We start from the raw sequence: 21,375 nt of genomic DNA, 5'->3' as shown, positions 1-21,375 counted from the left end.
TGCACACCTCTACTCGGCAGGCTTTCTTTCTTTTGCTCAAGCTTTTATCCACAAACAACAACAAAAATTGGAGCGTTTGTACGACTGCTCCTGTATTTTTTTTTCCACTTGGCAATTGTAGAATTAAAAAAATATATATATTGTTCTTTTTGTTCCAATATGGTCAACCTTTGTTCATTTTCATTGTTGGATTTGAAAGGAAAGTTGAAAGTTGGATTTGAAGCGTATGATTAAGTCAAATCACAATTATTAAGTTTGTTTGTTTTGTTTTGATTGACAGACCGCGATCATCAGCAGCTTTTTTTTTTCTTGTCCTTTTGACGAAGAATGTACAAAAGCAAGGTTATTTGAGTTCACTAAAACTCACGAAAAAAAAACAAAAATTCAAAAAATCATTTTGTTAATCAAACAAAATAAAAAGGAAAATGCTTCTTAAAAAACGAAAACGAAATGGAAGTGCATTTTATATTTAGAAAACTAACTAAAACTAAATTTAATGACAGCAAAAATGTCCTTTGTTTGCGTCTTTGGTCATGAATTGAATGTATGACCCTTTGGGGATGATTTGAAATGATTTTGATATGAACTGCCAGAATAAGGATGTTTAAAAGTGTGTCACACGGAAGTGCCATCATTGAGCAGCAGCCAATAGAAAAGCACCAAAAGATGATGTCGTTCCCATGCTGTTTTTTGAAATCTTGCGCACAAGTAATCCACATTTTTTTTTTAAACTAAAAATTAATACTGAAACTAACTAAAACTAATTATTTATGAAATAACTGCAACTTAATATAAAAATTAATACAGAAACTAACTCAAACTAAGCATTTATGAAATAACTAAAGCTAACAGAAGCATCCTGAAAACGAATTAAAACGAACTCCATTAAAAAAACAAAACAAACTCAAAACAAACTCAAATGAAAAATTGCCAAACCATAATAACCATGGTAGCGTACGAGACCCAAATTTCAGGCTGGCTAAAGGCTATAAGTTAGCCTGATGTCAAACAGGCTTGTGAACGGATCACATTTGTCTTTTGTGCTGCATTTTTCCTGCTTGTCCTGCTGGCGGAACAATCGGAATTTGCCGCTTTTGTCTTTTCCCGATCCCGTGTCGAGTTTCGAACCTGCTCAGACCTGCTTTCAACGTGGTGGGCTGGAAGCGGCACGCGTGTGCGTGGGTGAGCTCAGGTGACCCCTTTGAATCACGCCATTGGAGCTCAAAGTGAACGTTTGTCACGTGTCAGCCAATCAGGCTTCAGCACCATCGTGTTTAAGCCAATCATGGTCCTGCTTGCATTCTTCACTCCTGTTCAAAGTTGTTGCCATGGCAGCAGGATGTTGACTTGCAAGCTGGCTGAGGTTGTCGTGGTAACGGGAGGTTGCATCATGGCGTGCCATTACCATGGAAACGGCACATTGTGTACTGCACCCTTGGCATCGCTAGCTTTAGCATTTGGCTGCTAGCAAGCCTCTCTTGGGCACAGGCATCCCAGAATAAGCAGTCTCCTTGGCGATGCGCTCTCCCAAGTGTCGATTGGCTGAGACGTGAGCCGACCGGCGTCACTGCTGGAAATGCCGCCGGCTCGTTTGATGGATGACCTTGTGGCGAGTCAACACATGATGCCACCTTTGACACCCCTCAAACATTTCACAGTTGCAATCGTGCCGCTTTTTACCTGCACGCCGACGCAAAGGTGTGCGCGGGTGTAAGATGAGTCACGTTCAGATCAAACTTTTCCATCCGTTTATTGAAGACGATGATTTGAAGTTTTTAAGCGAAAGTGATGCCGGTTTGCACCGTCACAAAATTCAATCATGCGTCTTTTTCAAAGCAAACGATTGTTAACGAGGCTTCGCAATGACGCACACGATGAGCTGCCACAATCGGAAGCGCCACCTACTGGCAAGGAGGAGCACTTCTTCCATCTCAGATTTTTTATTAGGGCCCGAGCAGCGACCGCTGCGAGGTCCCTATTGTTTTTGTAAAAATTATTATTATTATTATTAGGGCCCGAGCAGCGACCGCTGCGAGGTCCCTATTGTTTTTCGATCGGATTATTAGGGCCCGAGCAGCGACCGCTGCGAGGTCCCTCTTGTTTTTGTAAGAATTATTATTATTCTTCTTCTTCTTCTTCTCCGTAAACGATCGCATTTTTGAGGGCCTAAACATTTACGAAAACTCACCAAACTTTGCAGTCTCTTCGGGCCCGGCGAAAAATTTGATATTATGTAGTTGTCATAACAACGCGACTCTATAGCGCCACCTAGCGTAGAAAAATAAAAACCAATCCCGGTCCGTTTGAGCTAGAGCTACGAAAAATGGCAGGCACGTGTAGCACTACGAGACGCACAAAAAAGTCAGTGGAAGCCATTTCCTAAAATGTACAGGAAGTGAGCTATGAATTTTTTAATGTCCAATTTTGGCCTATTTTGGCACATTCACTGTGGTCATGCTTTTTCCCCCTATGCAAACATTTTTCATCCCATTGACTTTAAACTTGGCATTTATCATCTCAAGACTTAAGAGAAAAACTAGGCAAAAAATCTTGCGTTTTCGAAATACTATATGACGGGGGCGGGGCATCAAATATTGCCTTTAAAATTTCATTTGTCCAGAAAGAGCAAATGCTGAATAACTCCCATGTACAAGCTCCAAAAAATCTCAAACTTCTCAGGCAACGTAATAGTCACGGCCTGAAAACACCTATATGAAAAAATTCAGTTATACATATAGCGCCACCTAGTGGTTACAATAAATGTCATACTTTACGTTTTTAGCTACTGTGCTGAGCTCGTTGAAGGGATCCAGTTGAAAATTGGTCAGAAAAGCCTTAAGATGTTGATGATGCCCCACACCGAATATTGTAACTTTTCGCCAAAGGGCGTGGCCGCTACGGTGACGCAAAGTCTGAAGATTTTTCGTGACAATAAAAGCTGCATGAACTTGACCGAGATGATCCTATCTTCTCAAAATTTCACACATTTGATGAGAGTCCAGCCCTAAAGACATCTACGAACTTATATTTCATCTAACTGATAGCGCCACCTAGTGGCAATTTTTTTTCTTACGAATTTTCTTGTACATTTTTCTCCAAACACGTTAACTGGACCAACCTCATATTTGCTCAGATGGGGGTTTCGGCCTTCATGATGTCACAACACGAAGTTTGTGAGTTTTCGCGAATCGCTGTGGGCGTGGCTAAGCACTGTTCACCAAGAAAACAACGCTAGTTTTGATGGTCTAAACATGCGCAGAAACTCATGAAACTTGGCACACACATCTGGCCTGGCAAAATGAGCAATATTTTATCATGTATTGTCCTATTTTTACAAAAATGACTCAATAGCGCCCCCTAGAAATTTTTAACGAAGCAGCCCCGATTGTACGTTTAAGCAAGATCTACGAAAATTTTTAGGTGTATGAGGGAGTCCATGACCTACAAAAAAGTCTCTTGGACCCATGTGCTAAAATGAACAGGAAGTGAGCTATGAATTTTTGAATGTCCCATTTTTGACGATTTTTGCACATTTTCAGGGGGCATACTTTTGCCCACTTCTCCTACACATTTCATCCGACTGACTTTAGACTTGACCTGGACCATGTCAAGACCTGAGCCAACTACAGGCAGAAAAATCTTGACTTTTGGAAATACTATATGATGAGGGCGGGGCATCAAATTTTGTGTTTCGCACTGAAAAAGGATATGCTTAATAACTCCCCGGTACATGCTCCAAAAAATCCCAAACTTGACATGTATGTTTATAGTCAAAGCCTGAAGGTATCTCTATGACAAAATTCAGTTATATATGCAGCGCCACCTAGCCCTTCAGGCGTGAAAAAAAAATACCCCACATACGGTATTTTGTACAAAAAATGTCAACTCATTCTAAGTGTGATAACTCCCATGTTCAAGCTCCAAAAAATCTCAAACTTCTCAGGCAACGTAATAGTCACGGCCTGAAAGCATCTATATGATAAAATTCAGTTATACATATAGCGCCACCTAGTGGTAACAATAAATGTCATACTTTACGTTTTTAGCTACTGTGCCGAGCTCGTTGAAGGGATCCAGTTGAAAATTGGTCAGAAAAGCCTTAAGATGTTGATCATGCCCCACACCGAATATTGTAACTTTTCGCCAAAGGGCGTGGCCGCTACGGTGACGCAAAGTCCGAAAATTTTTCGTGACAATAAAAGCTGCATGAACTTGACCGAGATGATCCTATCTTCTCAAAATTTCACACATTTGATGAGAGTCCAGCCCTAAAGACATCTACGAACTTATATTTCATCTTACTGATAGCGCCACCTAGTGGCAATTTTTTTTCTTACGAATTTTCTTGTACATTTTTCTCCAAACACGTTAACTGGACCAACCTCATATTTGCTCAGATGAGGGTTTCGGCCTTCATGATGTCACAACACGAAGTTTGTGAGTTTTCGCGAATCGCTGTGGGCGTGGCTAAGCACTGTTCGCCAAGAAAACAACGCTAGTTTTGAGGGTCTAAACATGCGCAGAAACTCATGAAACTTGGCACACACATCTGGCCTGGTAAAATGAACAATATTTTATTGTTGATTGTACTATTTTTACAAAAATGACTCAATAGCGCCCCCTAGAAATTTTTAACGAAGCAGCCCCGATTCTACGTTTAAGCAAGATCTACGAAAATTTTTACGTGTATGACGGAGCCAAAGACCTACAAAAAAGTCTCTTGGACCCATATGCTAAAATGAACAGGAAGTGAGGTACGAATTTTTGAATGTCCCATTTTTGACGATTTTTGCACATTTTCAGGGGGCATACTTTTGCCCACTTCTCCTACATGTTTTATCCGACTGACTTATGACTTGACCTGGACCATGCCAAGACCTGAGCCAACAACAGACGGAAAAATCTTGACTTTTGGAAATACTATATGATGAGCGCGGGGCATCAAAATTTGTGTTTCGCACTGAAAAAGGATATGCTTAATAACTCCCCGATACATGCTCCAAAAAATCCCAAACTTGACATGTATGTTTATCGTCAAGGCCTGAAGGTATCTCTATGACAACATTCAGTTATATATGCAGCGCCACCTCGCCCTTGAGGCAAAACAAAAAAATACCCCACATACGGTATTTTGTACAAAAAATGTAAACTCATTCTAAGTGTGATAACTAAGTCATTTATGAATATTCTTTTACTTTCCACCACTCAAAATGTTCACTGGCATTAGACTTATCCAAACATGTACTTTTTTATTTATTTTTGATAGCCTCTAATGGACATTAAAAGCAATATCGTGAATGAAGGATATGCTTAATAACTCCACGGTACATGCTCCAAAAAAATCCCACACTTGACATGTATGTTTAGAGTCAAGGCTTGAAGGTATCCCTATGACAACATTCCATTATATATACAGCGCCACCTAGCCCTAGAGGCATAAAAAAAAATACACCAACTTAACGGTATTTTTACAAAAAAAAAAAAAATCCACATGTCAAGGTTTATCATGCCATTTTCAAAGAAATTCTGCTTCCAATGTGCCTTACCTAAACTTGCCAGTACCCCAACGTGCCAGTACCCCAACGTGCAAGTACCCCAACGTGCAAGTACCCCAACGTGGCCCGGGCTGCGAGGGCCCTTTATAGCTGCTCGCAGCTCTAGTTATTATTATTATTATTATTATTATTAGGGCCCGAGCAGCGACCGCTGCGAGGTCCCTATTGTTTTTGTAAAAATCCTTCTTCTTCTTCTTCTTCTTCTTCTTTATTCTCCGCAAACGACCGCGATTTTGGGTACCTAAACATTCACGAAAACTCACCGAACTTTGCACACTCCTCAGGCCCGGCGAAAAATGTGATATTATTAAGTCGTCATAACAATGCGACTCGATAGCGCCCCCTAGCGTAGAAAAATAAAAACCAAGCCCGGCACGTTTGAGCTAGAGCAACACAAATTGGCAGGCACGTGTAGCACCCCGAGACGCACAAAAAAGTCTATTGGGACCATGTAGCTAAAATGTACAGGAAGTGAGCTATGAATTTTTTAATGTCCAATTTTGGCCTATTTTGGCACATTCACTGTGGTCATGCTTTTTCCCCCTTTGCAAACATTTTTCATCCAATTGACTTCAAACTTGGAATTTATCATCTCAAGACCTGAGAGAACAACTGGGCAAAACATCTTGCCTTTTTGAAATACTATATGACGAGGGCGGGGCATCAAATATTGCCTTTAAAATTTCATTTGTCCAGAAAGAGCAAATGCTTAATAACTCCCATGTTCAAGCTCCAAAAAATCTCAAACTTCTCAGGCAACGTAATAGTCATGGCCTGAAAACATCTATATGATAAAATTCAGTTATACATATAGCGCCACCTAGTGGTTACAATAAATGTCATACTTTACGTTTTTAGCTACTGTGCTGAGCTTGTTGAAGGGATCCATTTGAAAATTGGTCAGAAAAGCCTTAAGATGTTGATCATGCCCCACACCGAATATTGTAACTTTTCGCCAAAGGGCGTGGTCGCTACGGTGACGCAAAGTCTGAAGATTTTTCGTGAAAATAAAAGCTGCATTAACTTGACCGAGATGATCCTATCTTCTCAAAATTTCACACATTTGATGAGAGTCCAGCCCTAAAGACATCTACTGACTTATATTTCATCTAACTGATAGCGCCACCTAGTGGCAATTTTTTTTCTTACGAATTTTCTTCTACGTTTTTCTCCAAACACGTCAACTGGACCTACCTCATATTTGCTCAGATGAGGGTTTCGGCCTTCATGATGTCACAACACGAAGTTTGTGAGTTTTCGCGAATTGCTGTGGGCGTGGCTAAGCACTGTTCGCCAAGAAAACAACGCCAGTTTTGAGGGTCTAAATATGCACAGAAACTCATGAAACTTGGCACACACATCTGGCCTGGTAAAATGAACAATATTTTATTGTTGATTGTGCTATTTTTTACAAAAATGACTCAATAGCGCCCCCTAGGAATTTTTAATGAAGCAGCCCCGGTTGTACGTTTAAGCAAGATCTACGAAAATTTTTAGGTGTATGAGGGAGCCCAAGACCTACAAAAAAGTCTATTGGACCCATATGCTAAAATGAACAGGAAGTGAGCTACGAATTTTTGAATGTCCAATTTTTGACGATTTTTGCACATTCACAGGGGGCAGACTTTTGCCCACTTCTCCTACACGTTTCATCTGACTGAGTTAAGACTTGACCTGGACCATGTCAAGACCTGAGCCAACGACAGGGGGAAAAATCTTGACTTTTCGAAATACTATATGATGAAGGCGGGGCATCAAAATTTGTGTTTCGCACTGAAAAAGGATATGCTTAATAACTCCCCGGTACATGCTCCAAAAAATCCCAAACTTGACATGTATGTTTATCGTCAAGGCCTGAAGCTATCTCTATGACAACATTCAGTTATATATGCAGCGCCATCTAGCCCTTGAGGCATAAAAAAAAAATACCCCACATACGGTATTTTGTACAAAAAATGTAAACTCATTACAAGTGTGATAACTAAGTCATTTATGAATATTCTTTTAGTTTCCACCACTCAAAATGTTCACTGGCATCAGACTTATCCAAACATATATATATTTTTATTTATTTTTGATAGCCTCTGTGGACATTAAAAGCAATATCGTGAATGAAGGATATGCATAATAACTCCACGGTACATGCTCCAAAAAAAATCCCACACTTGACATGTATGCTTATAATCAAGGCCTGAAGGTATCTCTATGACAACATTCAGTTATAAATACAGCGCCACCTAGCCCTTGAGGCATAATATATAAAAAAAAAAACACATACGGTATTTTGTACAAAAAATGTAAACTCATTCTAAGTGTGATAACTAAGTCATTTATGAATATTCTTTTAGTTTCCACCACTCAAATTGTTAACTGGCTTCACACCGATCCAAACGTATGTACGTTTCCATTTTGTTTTATTCATTTTTAATTGCCCCTTTGGACAATAAAAGTAACATTGTGCAATGAGTACAACGAGCGATGATGTATATATACACTTTTACAAAAAATACCAATCAGGGCAACTCATTGCCTAAAAATAAAAAAGGACGCTGATTTTTGCAGGTCTTAACAATCACCAAAACCCGTTGAGCTTGACACACACTGGCAAAAAAAAATATTCTACATGTAAACGTTTATTATGCCATTTTCAAAGAAATTTTGCTTCCAATATGCCAGTACCCCAACGTGCCAGTACCCCAACGTGCAAGTACCCCCAACGTGCAAGGACCCCAATGTGGCCCGGGCTGCGAGGGCCCTTTATAGCTGCTCGCAGCTCTAGTTCTTCTTCTTCTTCTTCTTCTTCTCCGCAAACGATCACGATTTTGGGTACCTAAACATTTACGAAAACTCACCAAACTTTGCACACTCCTCAGGCCCGGCGAAAAATTTGATATTATGAAGTCGTCATAACAACGCGACTCGATAGCGCCCCCTAGCGTAGAAAAATACAAACCAAGCCCGGCATGTTTGAGCTAGAGCAACAAAAATTGGCAGGCACGTGTAGCACCCCGAGACGCACAAAAAAGTCTATTGGGACCATGTAGCTAAAATGTACAGGAAGTGAGCTATGAATTTTTTTATGTCCAATTTTGGCCTATTTTGGCACATTCACTGTGGTCATGCTTTTTCCCCCTTTGCAAACATTTTTCATCCAATTGACTTCAAACTTGGCATTTATCATCTCAAGACCTGGGAGAACAACTGGGCAAAACATCTTGCCTTTTTGAAATACTATATGACGGGGGCGGGGCATCAAATATTGCCTTTAAAATTTCATTTGTCCGGAAAGAGCAAATGCTTAATAACTCCCATGTTCAAGCTCCAAAAAATCTCAAACTTCTCAGGCAACGTAATAGTCACGGCCTGAAAACATCTATATGATAAAATTCAGTTATACATATAGCGCCACCTAGTGGTTACAATAAATGTCATACTTTACGTTTTTAGCTACTGTGCTGAGCTTGTCGAAGGGATCCATTTGTAAATTGGTCAGAAAAGCCTTAAGATGTTGATCATGCCCCACACCGAATATTGTAACTTTTCGCCAAAGGGCGTGGCCGCTACGGTGACGCAAAGTCTGAAGATTTTTCGTGAAAATAAAAGCTGCATTAACTTGACCGAGATGATCCTATCTTCTCAAAATTTCACACATTTGATGAGAGTCCAGCCCTAAAGACATCTACTGACTTATATTTCATCTAACTGATAGCGCCACCTAGTGGCAATTTTTTTTCTTACGAATTTTCTTCTACGTTTTTCTCCAAACACGTTAACTGGACCTACCTCATATTTGCTCAGATGAGGGTTTCGGCCTTCATGATGTCACAACACGAAGTTTGTGAGTTTTCGCGAATTGCTGTGGGTGTGGCTAAGCGCTGTTCTCCACGAAAACAACGCCAGTTTTGAGGGTCTAAACATGCACAGAAACTCATGAAACTTGGCACACACATCTGGCCTGGTAAAATGAGCAATATTTTATCGTTGATTGTGCTATTTTTACAAAAATGACTCAATAGCGCCCCCTAGAAGTTTTTAACGAAGCAGCCCCGGTTGTACGTTTAAGCAAGAATGACGAATATTTTTAGGTGTATGAGGGAGCCCAAGACCTACAAAAAAGTCTCTTGGACCCATATGCTAAAATGAACAGGAAGTGAGCTACGAATTTTTTAATGTCCCATTTTTGACGATTTTTGCACATTCACAGGGGGCAGACTTTTGCCCACTTCTCCTACACGTTTCATCCGACTGAGTTAAGACTTGGCCTGGACCCTGTCAAGACCTGAGCCAACGACAGGGGGAAAAATTTTGACTTTTCGAAATACTATATGATGAGGGCGGGGCATCAAAATTTGTGTTTCACAATGAAAAAGGATATGCTTGATAACTCCCCAGTACATGCTCCAAAAAATCCCAAACTTGACAGGTATGTTTATCGTCAAGGCCTGAAGTTATCTCTATGACAACATTCAGTTATAAATACAGCGCCACCTAGCCCTTGAGGCTTATATAAAAAAAACAAAAAAAATACCCCACATACGGTATTTTGTACAAAAAATGTACACTTATTCTAAGTGTGATAACTAAGTCATTTATGAATATTCTTTTAGTTTCCACCACTCAAATTGTTCACTAGCTTCACACCGATCCAAACGTATGTACGTTTCCATTTTGTTTTATTCATTTTTGATTGCCCCTTTGGACAATAAAAGTAACATTGTGCAATGAGTACAACGAGCGATGATGTGTATATACACTTTTACAAAAAAATACCAATCAGGGCAACTCATTGCCTAAAAATAAAAAAGGACGCTGATTTTTGCAGGTCTTAACAATCACCAAAACCCGTTGAGCTTGATACACACACTGGCAAAAAAATATTCTACATGTAAACGTTTATTATGCCATTTTCAAAGAAATTTTGCTTCCAATATGCCATTACCCCAATGTGCCAGTACCCCAACGTGCAAGTACCCCAACGTGCAAGGACCCCAACGTGGCCCGGGCTGCGAGGGCCCTTTATAGCTGCTCGCAGCTCTAGTTATTATTATTATTATTATTATTCTTTATTCTCCGCAAACGATCGCGATTTTGGGTACCTAAACATTCACGAAAACTCACCGAACTTTGCACACTCCTCAGGCCCGGCGAAAAATTTGATATTATTAAGTCGTCATAACAATGCGACTCGATAGCGCCCCCTAGCGTAGAAAAATAAAAACCAAGCCCGGCACGTTTGAGCTAGTGCAACAAAAATTGGCAGGCACGTGTAGCACCCCGAGACGCACAAAAAATTCTATTGGGACCATGTAGCTAAAATGTACAGGAAGTGAGCTATGAATTTTTTAATGTCCAATTTTGGCCGATTTTGGCACATTCACTGTGGTCATGCTTTTTCCCCCTTTGCAAACATTTTTCATCCAATTGACTTCAAACTTGGCATTTATCATCTCAAGACCTGAGAGAACAACTGGGCAAAACATCTTGCCTTTTTGAAATACTATATGACGGGGGCGGGGCATCAAATATTGCCTTTAAAATTTCATTTGTCCAGAAAGAGCAAATGCTTAATAACTCCCATGTTCAAGTTCCAAAAAATCTCAAACTTCTCAGGCAACGTAATAGTCACGGCCTGAAAACATCTATATGATAAAATTCAGTTATACATATAGCGCCACCTAGTGGTTACAATAAATGTCATACTTTACGTTTTTAGCTACTGTGCTGAGCTTGTTGAAGGGATCCATTTGAAAATTGGTCAGAAAAGCCTTAAGATGTTGATCATGCCCCACACCGAATATTGTAACTTTTCGCCAAAGGGCGTGGCCGCTACGGTGACGCAAAGTCTGAAGATTTTTCGTGAAAATAAAAACTGCATTAACTTGACCGAGATGATCCTATCTTCTCAAAATTTCACACATTTGATGAGAGTCCAGCCCTAAAGACATCTACTGACTTATATTTCATCTAACTGATAGCGCCACCTAGTGGCAATTTTTTTTCTTACGAATTTTCTTCTACGTTTTTCTCCAAACACGTTAACTGGACCTACCTCATATTTGCTCAGATGAGGGTTTCGGCCTTCATGATGTCACAACACGAAGTTTGTGAGTTTTCGCGAATTGCTGTGGGTGTGGCTAAGCGCTGTTCGTCAAGAAAACAACGCCAGTTTTGAGGGTCTAAACATGCACAGAAACTCATGAAATTTGGCACACACATCTGGCCTGGTAAAATGAGCAATATTTTATTGTTGATTGTGCTATTTTTACAAAAATGACTCAATAGCGCCCCCGAGAAGTTTTTAACGAAGCAGCCACGGTTGTACGTTTAAGCAAGAACGACGAATATTTTTAGGTGTATGAGGGAGCCCAAGACCTACAAAAAAGTCTCTTGGACCCATATGCTAAAATGAACAGGAAGTTAGCTACGAATTTTTGAATGTCCCATTTTTGACAATTTTTGCACATTCACAAGGGGCAGACTTTTGCCCACTTCTCCTACACGTTTCATCTGACTGAGTTAAGACTTGACCTGGACCATGTCAAGACCTGAGCCAACGACAGGGGGAAAAATCTTGACCTTTCAAAATACTATATGATGAAGGCGGGGCATCAAAATTTGTGTTTCGCACTGAAAAAGGATATGCTTAATAACTCCCCGGTACATGCTCCAAAAAATCCCAAACTTGACATGTATGTTAATCGTCAAGGCCTGAAGCTATCTCTATGACAACATTCAGTTATATATGCAGCGCCACCTAGCCCTTGAGGCATAAAAAAAAAAAAAAAAAACATACGGTATTTTGTACAAAAAATGTAAACTCATTCTAAGTGTGATAACTAAGTCATTTATGAATATTCTTTTAGTTTCCACCACTCAAAATGTTCACTGGCATCAGACTTATCCAAACATATATATATTTTTATTTATTTTTGATAGCCTCTGTGGACATTAAAAGCAATATCGTGAATGAAGGATATGCTTAATAACTCCACGGTACATGCTCCAAAAAAAATCCCACACTTGACATGTATGCTTATAATCAAGGCCTGAAGGTATCTCGATGACAACATTCAGTTATAAATACGCCCTTGAGGCTTATATAAAAAAAAAAAAAACACATACGGTATTTTGTACAAAAAAATGTACACTCATTCTAAGTGTGATAACTAAGTCATTTATGAATATTCTTTTAGTTTCCACCACTCAAATTGTTCACTGGCTTCACACCGATCCAAACGTATGTACGTTTCCATTTTGTTTTATTCATTTTTGATTGCCCCTTTGGACAATAAAAGTAACATTGTGCAATGAGTACAACGAGCGATGATGTGTATATACACTTTTACAAAAAATACCAATCAGGGCAACTCATTGCCTAAAAATAAAAAAGGACGCTGATTTTTGCAGGTCTTAACAATCACCAAAACCCGTTGAGCTTGACACACACACTGGCAAAAAAATATTCTACATATAAAGGTTTATTATGCCATTTTCAAAGAAATTTTGCTTCCAATATGCCAGTACCCCAACGTGCCAGTACCCCAACGTGCAAGGACCCCAACGTGGCCCGGGCTGCGAGGGCCCTTTATAGCTGCTCGCAGCTCTAGTTTATTTTATTTTTTGTCTTAATTGGTACCGATTTCGACTCCTTTACAAGCTAGCCAATCCCCGGAATAATAACAGGCTGATACCGATACCTGTGTTCGATACCAGGGTTATTATCGTTTTGGAAATTTTTATTTGAGTTCGTTTTGAGTTCATTTGGAGTTTTGTTTTTTAAATTGAGTTAGTTTTAATTAGGTTTCAGGGTGGTTCTGTTATTTTTTAGTAGTTTTAGTTAGTTAATAAATGCTTCGTTTTAGTTTAGAGTTACTTTCAATATTAGCTTCAGTTTAAAAAAAAAATTAAAATAAAATAAATATATATATATATATATATTTTACTTGTGTGCAATATTTTAAAAACACCATGGGAGCGACATCATATGAAGGTTCTTTTCTTAGATTCAGTATTATTTTTTTTTTATTTTTTTTTTTTTTTTTATATGTATTACTTGTGCACAATATTTAAAAAACATCATGGGAGTGACATCATCGGAAGGTTCTTTCTTAGATTCAGTATTAGTTTTTTTATGCATTTTACTTGTGTACAATATTTAAAAAACATCATTGGAGCAACACCATCTGAAGATGCTTTTCTTAGATTCAGCATTAGTTTTTTTTATGTCTATTATTTGTGCACAGTATTTCAAAAACAGCGTGGGAGTGACATCTTTTGGTGCTTTTCTATTGGCTGCTGCGAGATAACGTCACTTGTGTGTGACACACTTTCAAACGTCTTTTTTTTCTGGTTAATATCAACATAAATGTACTTCAAATCATCCCCAAAGGTTCATTCATTCAATTAATTACCAAAAACTAAAACCAAGGACATTTGCGCTCTAATTCTAGTTTTAGTTAGTTTTGTAAACATAAAATGTAGTTTTAGTTAGTTTTGTTTCTTTAAAAAGCATTTTCCTTTTTATTTAATTTTGTGAACAAAATTATTTTTTGAATTTGAGTTTTATTTTTTTGTTAGTTTTAGTTGACTCAAATAATCTTGATGGCTACTCCCTCATCCGTCCCTGGTTGTGTTTATCCAAAATGGCTTGTGCAAGAGGTCCAAACGTGTGTCAACTTGAAGGTGTGACATCATGCAAACGTCATGTGGTGTGACTTGCTGTGTGCGTGTGCGTGTGTGTGTGTGCGTGTGTGTTTCAGGCTTCAAGTTGAAGCACTTCCTGCGAGATGAGGAGATGTTGTCCAGCTTCCTGTTGAGGAACATGTCCTTCCCCCCGTCCGTGGTGGATCACATCCTGGAGGCCAACGTCAACCTGGAGAAGGTTCGAGTGATGTCATCGGCAAACGTTTGCTCAAAAGTGGCCAGTGTGTCCAAATGTGCGTGCGTGCGTGCAGGTGATCCTGAGCGGGTTGGGGGTCCGCCTGCGCGTCATGTGTCCCCGCAGGCCGGGCGGCCGCAGTGTACGCGACTTTGTTAACATCACGGACCCGCTGGCCGCCGTCATGGTGCAGGAGGTGGTGTGCGGCGCACCGATTGCCTGGCTGGACCGCGCCGAGCGACAATTCCTCGACGACATCGACTTCCTCAAACCCGTCCTGGTGAGGTGGCTTGCTCCGCTCCGCGTGCATGCGGGAGTTGGAAGGCGTGTCGCGACGCATCTCTACTCTTTTGTCTACAGTCTCACTTTGTATGGCCTCAGGTGTCTTTTTATTTGTTTTTTCCCTCCAACTCAAGAAAGAGGAAGTGAGCCTGTGAACCCGCCTTCTCAAATGTTGGTTTCCATAGCGACCTGCTACGCCCAGCCAAGACCTTGGAAGACGTTTGAAGCTTTTTACCAGCAGTCACCACTTTTTTTTGTCGTTGTTGTCAGGTCACATGATCGTGTCGGGAAGGCCTCGCTCATATCCACAAGATATGCAGATCCACCACTGATCTATATATATGACTGGATAGCCGATAGGCCAAGACTTTTGAAGTCGCAAGGCCGCCATATTGCTCCTCCCAAGAAATATTTCTCACCATACAATCCCATACATTTACAGTATCGAAATTGGAGAACATTTGAGACACTACTTAGTATAAACTGCATGATTTATCATGTTTTAAACTTTTTAAACATAACAGGACATTTTACAACTTGCCTTAAATACATGTAGAAAATATATGCCTCATTATGTTATGTACAGGAGGAAACTTGTGTGTCTATATCCATCCATCCATCCATCCATTTTCTTGACCGCTTATTCCTCACAAGGGTTGCGGGGGGTGCTGGCGCCTATCTCAGCTGCCTCTGGGCAGTAGGCGGGGGACACCTTGGACTGGTTGCCAGCCAATCGCAGGGCACACAGAGACGAACACCCATCCACACTCACAAGCACACCTAGGGACAATTCGGAGCACCCAATTAACCTGCCATGCATGTCTTTGGAATGTGGGAGGAGGTGTGTCTCTCTATATATATATATATATATATATATATATATATATATATATATATATATATATATATATATATATATATATATATATATATATATATATATTATTTTTATTTATTTATTTTTTTTATTAAAGAATTATAAGCGTAATTGAGCAAAAGATGCCTCTGCCAAATCTAATATAGGGGCCTCAGGAAGTGAGCGATAAAAGAAAAAGGGGGTCAACACATTTATTAATTTATTTTTTACTTGTTTAAAAATTAGTGACCACCCCGGCACAACCCCCACCGCGCCTCCGGCTTTATACTAAGTGCCTCCGAGCTGTATATGTATCAACTGTACTAATAGCGTACAGTTGATACAATAGTCTGCTCGTGAGATGGGAGTAGCAAGATGGCCACCCTGTGACTTCAACAGCTTGCACTGGCATGCATGAGCTATGGGCTATCCAGTCATATATCTAGGTCAGTGGTAACCACTTTTTGCTGTTTTGTAAGTTTGCTGAGCTTTGAAGCTGAAGGCTGATGTTGCATTCTTTTGAAAAGGAGCAATTTTCATTTCTTGCTCTTTTGAAATGTTTTTCATCATCCAAGCAAAGCTTTCATCCAATAAGATGACAATTTGTGAACGTCTGGTGCACGTTGACTAAACTCAGCCGACGTCGGCCCATCAGCAAGCAATCATCAAATATGGGAGAAATTTTTTTTTTGTTTTTTGCAAGTGGACCAAACGAAAGCGAGAAAAAATGTTTACGAGCCTGCCCACGCTCATTCAAAGTTTGTGACGTTCCAACAACATTTTTAATTTGCAAATTCATCTGTGAAGGATGAAAAGTTGCCTTGGCTAACGTTGGTTCGCTCGTTCCTTGCTCCTGAATGGATGCTGACTGACATTTTTTTTTCAGCGGTCCCGCTAAAATCCACTTTTTGACTATCGCCTATGTGCATGTTTCTCTCAGAGGGACATGAGGTCGGACCCTGAAGCCATCCGGGGCGTTTCCATGGCAACCACCAAGCTGCTGGACAGTCTGGGCTCCCTGGCCGTGGAGGTAAGATGATGTGATGTGATCACAGGACAGGACTGCGTGTCATATGACCTTCAGTCCCGAGTCCGCATTGTTCTTTCATATCCACGGAAGGCGCTGCAGGAAATCATTTCACAGTGCGTGCGTGCGTGTGCGCGTGAGTTCCCCGTGAAGACAAATGTGACAAATCGTGTTATGATGTGAGCCGCTTCACGGTCAGGACACCCGACGTCGTCTCAGCTGAACAAAGAAGTAGAACCAACAAACACGCAGTCTGTGCGTGTGTACGCGCCTCCAACTGGCTCGTCCTCGTTGACTTATCCAGTCCGCAGAAACATCTGGAAGCGCTGCAGCAGTCCACTTTCAGGACAATACATTCAAACTTCTTTTTTCCAACTTGACTTTATGGCTCAACAGCCGTCAGATTCCATAACATCTGATTTTGTCCTGTCACGTCTGATTTTTCTCTCGTCACATCTGTTTTTTCTCCCTGATTTTGTCCCGTCTGATTTTGTCGCAAATGATTTTGTCCCGTCATGTCTGATTTTGTCTCGTATGATTTTGTCCTGTCATCTGATTTTGTCTCGGCACATCTGATTGTCTCCAATCACGTCTGATTTTGTCCCATCTGATTTTGTCCCATCACGTCTTATTGTCTCCCATTACGTCTGTTTTTGCCCTGTCTGTTTTTCTCCAATCACTTCTGGTTTTGTCCCATATGATTTTGTCCCATCGTCTGATTTTTTTTTTCCCGTCAAATTACGTCCCATCACGTCTGATTGTCTCCCATCACGTCTGATTTTGTCCCGTCGTCTGATGTTGTCCCGTCTGCTTTTCTCCAATCACATCTGATTTTGTACCATCACATCTGATTTTGTCCCATCTGATTTTGTTCCGTCGTCTGATTTTGTCCCATTCGTCTGATTTTCTCTCATCACGGCTTGTTTTGTCCCGTCTCATTTTCTCCCATCACGTCTGATTTTGTCCCGCATTGCATCTCTGATCTCTGCAAGCAACTTTGTTGTTGCGGTGGTCCATTTGAGAGGTGCTCGCGATATTGCAAAATCACGTCAAGAAGTGTAAACAAATGAGTCTGCATTGAAAAGATCAGCAAGAACGATAACAAGCGATTGATCAAACATTCGCTCATTTCAAAATCCTGTTTTCAGCCAGAGTTTGAATATTTCCTTTCTTTGTCCTTAAACAAATAAAAGCAGCAAATGATGCGCTTGTGCCGTTTGTCTACTACAGTAGATGGCGCTCCAGTGCGCATCTTTCCTCGATTTGCCGAGGGCGAGTGGAAAGAAGTGAGTTTTTTGCGCTTAACGTGAGTTTTGCAACGTTGTCAGCTGGCCGGCATGAAGAGCTGGCTGGACCTTCGCAAGGAGGTGGTCTTCCTGACGCGCAATGCCACGTCCTCGCCCAGCGCCATGTACCAGGCCGTGTCACGCATCGTCTGCGGCCACCCCGAGGGCGGCGGCCTGCAGATCAAATCGCTCAACTGGTACGAGGACAGCAACTACAAGGCGCTCTTCGGCAACCACAACAGCAGCGGCGAGGATGACGCTGCAACGCACTACGACAACTCCTCCAGTCAGTCCGCAAATCGTCCGTCGGCTCCACGCCACTTCCTGTCTGCCATAACGCTAATGACGTACATGTGTGTGCGTGCAGCTCCCTTCTGCAACTCTCTGGTGAAGGACCTGGACTCCAATCCCATGTCGCGCATGATCTGGGAAGCAGTGAAGCCGCTGCTGATGGGAAAAATCCTCTACACGCCCGACACGCCCGCCACCCGCCACGTCATCCACGAGGTCAGTGGCAGGCTTATACTTTTGACATTTTTCATTTCATTTCATTTCATTTTTATTTTTTTATTTATTCTTTTTTTTTTTTATTTAGTTCATTTTAATTAATTTTTAGGGTGTTTTTAATTATTTAATAAATGCTTAGTTTTAGCTTAGTTTTAGCGTTAGTTTTAGTTTTTTTTAAAACGTGTATTGTGCACAATATTTCAAAAACAGCATGTGACATCTTTTAGTGCTTTTCTATTGGCTGTTGCAAAATGATGTCACTTCTCTGTGACACTCTTTTAAACGTCCTTTTTCCACTTAATATCAAAATAAATCAACTTAAAATCATCCCCAAAGGCTCATGTATTAAATTAATTACCAAAGATGTAAACCAAGGACATTTTTCCTATCATTATATTTAGTTTGAGTTAGTTTTGTACATAAAATGTAGTTTCAGTTGGTTTTTGTTTTTTTAAAAAGCAGTTTTCTTTTTATTTTTTATCGTTAACGAATTTGTTTTTTTGAATTTTAGTATTAGTTCTTTCCTTAGTTTTTCTTCACTAAAATAACCTTGGTGAGCATGTCGGTCACTTTCGCTTTGCTCACTAGGCCGTAGTGTTCATTTTGTCTGCCGTTTTAAAATGTAGTCTCAGTTTTAGTCCAATTTCAGTCACTCTTGTTAGTTTTTATCACAGTTCGTTGATCTCATCCCATTTTATTTAGTCTATTTTTAGTCCAACTATAAATCTAGCATTTTAGTCTTTATTTGAGTCCAAGAAAACGTCATTTTATTTGTCTAGTTTTAGTCAATAAAAACTGTCAACGATTTAGTCAGGACAACCATTTGACCCCTGTATTTGTTTTTATTTGTCAGAAGATAATATTAAACCTTTTCAGATCTAAAACTATTTCACATCAAAATGTTCTCTCATCTTTTTGATGAAAAACAACTTCACAATGACAGTGGCTACTATGGCTCCATGCTGTTAGCTAGTAAGTTAGCCAGCATTAGTTAGCAGTCGCATTAACGTTATTGTTGGAATGTTAGACGTTGGATTCATGTTAAGTTATAACTATAATTTACTTTTTTTTTTTTAAACCTTTCAGCATGACTTCACCTCCTGTCTGTCCCATGTGTTTGTGCTGTGTGTCACATGACAGTGTCACAGACGTGACAAATTAGCAAAGAGACAAGATTTAACAAAATTGTATCATTTTTGTCTCGTTTTTGTTGATGAACTAAAATGTCCATAGAATTAAGTCCAGTTTTTAATAAGTGAAGGATATCATTATCTGACAAAAATGCATACTGATTTATAGTCCCAATTATTGTTTATTGATGAGGGTTTTTAGTCTCGTCTAGTTTGAGTCTGGTAAAAAAAAAAAAAAAAAAAAAAAAAAAAGTGTGTTGACGAAATGATTTTTGTTGAGTTTTTGTTGATGAAATGAACACTATTCCACTCCAACGGCGTCGGACGCGCTTTCAGGTGAACCGGACCTTCCAGGAGCTGGGCATCTTCCGGGACTTGGAAGGAATGTGGGAGGAGATGAGACCCAAAGTTTGGAACTTCCTGGAGAACAGCGAGCAGATGAACCTGATCCGGGTAACGGTCCCTTCGATCAGCGTTTTTCCGTTTGCTGTTTGCTGGCCATGAAAACTTTTGTTGTCTGTGGCAGTCTCTGCTGAAAAACAATGCGAGCGCCGCCTACCTGGGTGCTCACTTGGCCGACACGGATTGGACAGTGGCCGATGTCTCCCACTTCCTGTCCAGGCACGCCGACGAGCGGCGCGGGGCGAGCGACTGCGCCCTCACCTGGAGGGACATCTTCAATGAGACGGACCAGGCCGTCGGCGGCGTCTCTCGCTTCATGGAGGTGAGCTTCCCGCCCGCTCGCGATCGGCCGCCGATTGCGAGTGTCACGTGACCACCCGCCACGGCTTTCAGTGCGTCAATCTGGACAAACTGGAGGCGGTCGCCAGCGAGGAGCATATGATCAACCAGTCCATGGTTCTGCTGGAGGACAGGAAGTTCTGGGCCGGGATCGTCTTCCCGGACGTTGTCCCCAACGCCACCGAGTTGCCACCCAACATCAGCTATAAAATACGCATGGACATCGACAACGTGGAGCGGACCAACAAGATCAAAGACGCGTAAGGACCGGGATTATGATCATTTTGCAATTTTTTTACATTTCAGTTAGTCTTATTTTTTCAATTTTAATTTGTTTTCAGGGTGGTTCTGTTAGTTTTTATTAGTATTAGTTATTATAGGCCCACAGAATATTGTGTTCTATTGCTATCAAAACATGGAAGCTACCCACAGAAAGATGAAAGTGTCTTCTTTTCTTTTCAGGAACAAAAAGTAGATTTCTACCAGTTTCCATTTTGAAGCAATTAGCATTATAAAATAGCTAAGTTTCATCATGATTCACATTCCTGGTGAAAACAGTGGAGAAAGGAGCTTGTTGCAACATGGCCCTGGCTGATCTCTTATACTCTACTGCCACCTTCTGGCCCTTTTTGTAATTACTACCATTTTTTTCAACCCGTTCACTGCAGTTCAGAGGCTGCAACAAAGCCTTCTTTATGCTATAGCATAAGAAATAGAAGAAAAAAAAAGTATAAATATGTCTTTGGACACTTGCAACATGTAAAATAAAACATACGTTTTTGGGAGCAAATTAGTTAATAAATGCTTAGTTTTAGTTTAGCTTTTTTTTTTTTTTCCCCCAAATGTGTATACTTTTCTATTGGCTGCTTCTAGATGACGTCACTTCTGTGTGACACACTTTTAAACGTCTTTATTCCAGTTAATATCAAAATAAATATACTTCAAATTATCCCCAAAGGCTCATGTATTAAATTAATTACCAAAGACTAAAACCGAGGACATTTTTGCATTAATTATAGTTAGTTTTAGTTTGGTTAACATAAAATGTAATTTCAGTTAGTTTTCATTTTTTTGAAAAGCGTTTTATTTGATTTTGTTAGCGAAATTGTTTGT

The 21,375-nt window shown here is 40.3% G+C and overlaps 1 protein-coding gene across 2 annotated transcripts in view; it reads left to right on the top strand.

Annotated features, from left to right (window-relative positions):
• The window catches only part of abca1b (ATP-binding cassette, sub-family A (ABC1), member 1B), a 54,697-nt gene that overhangs the window by 6,771 nt on the left and 26,551 nt on the right, over positions 1–21,375 (top strand). For both annotated transcript variants that reach the window (XM_077532807.1, XM_077532808.1), the window contains exons 6-13: positions 14,315–14,436; positions 14,510–14,713; positions 16,512–16,601; positions 17,927–18,170; positions 18,252–18,391; positions 19,858–19,974; positions 20,048–20,245; positions 20,317–20,522. In XM_077532807.1, coding sequence (XP_077388933.1) covers positions 14,315–14,436; positions 14,510–14,713; positions 16,512–16,601; positions 17,927–18,170; positions 18,252–18,391; positions 19,858–19,974; positions 20,048–20,245; positions 20,317–20,522 — 1,321 coding nt within the window. The remainder of the gene's footprint in view (positions 1–14,314; positions 14,437–14,509; positions 14,714–16,511; positions 16,602–17,926; positions 18,171–18,251; positions 18,392–19,857; positions 19,975–20,047; positions 20,246–20,316; positions 20,523–21,375) is intronic.

The sequence above is a fragment of the Festucalex cinctus genome, chromosome 9, assembly GCF_051991245.1.
Source record: "Festucalex cinctus isolate MCC-2025b chromosome 9, RoL_Fcin_1.0, whole genome shotgun sequence".
NCBI lineage: Eukaryota > Metazoa > Chordata > Actinopteri > Syngnathiformes > Syngnathidae > Festucalex > Festucalex cinctus.
Note: the sequence above shows the minus strand (reverse complement) of the source record. Positions and strands in the feature narration are given on the sequence as shown.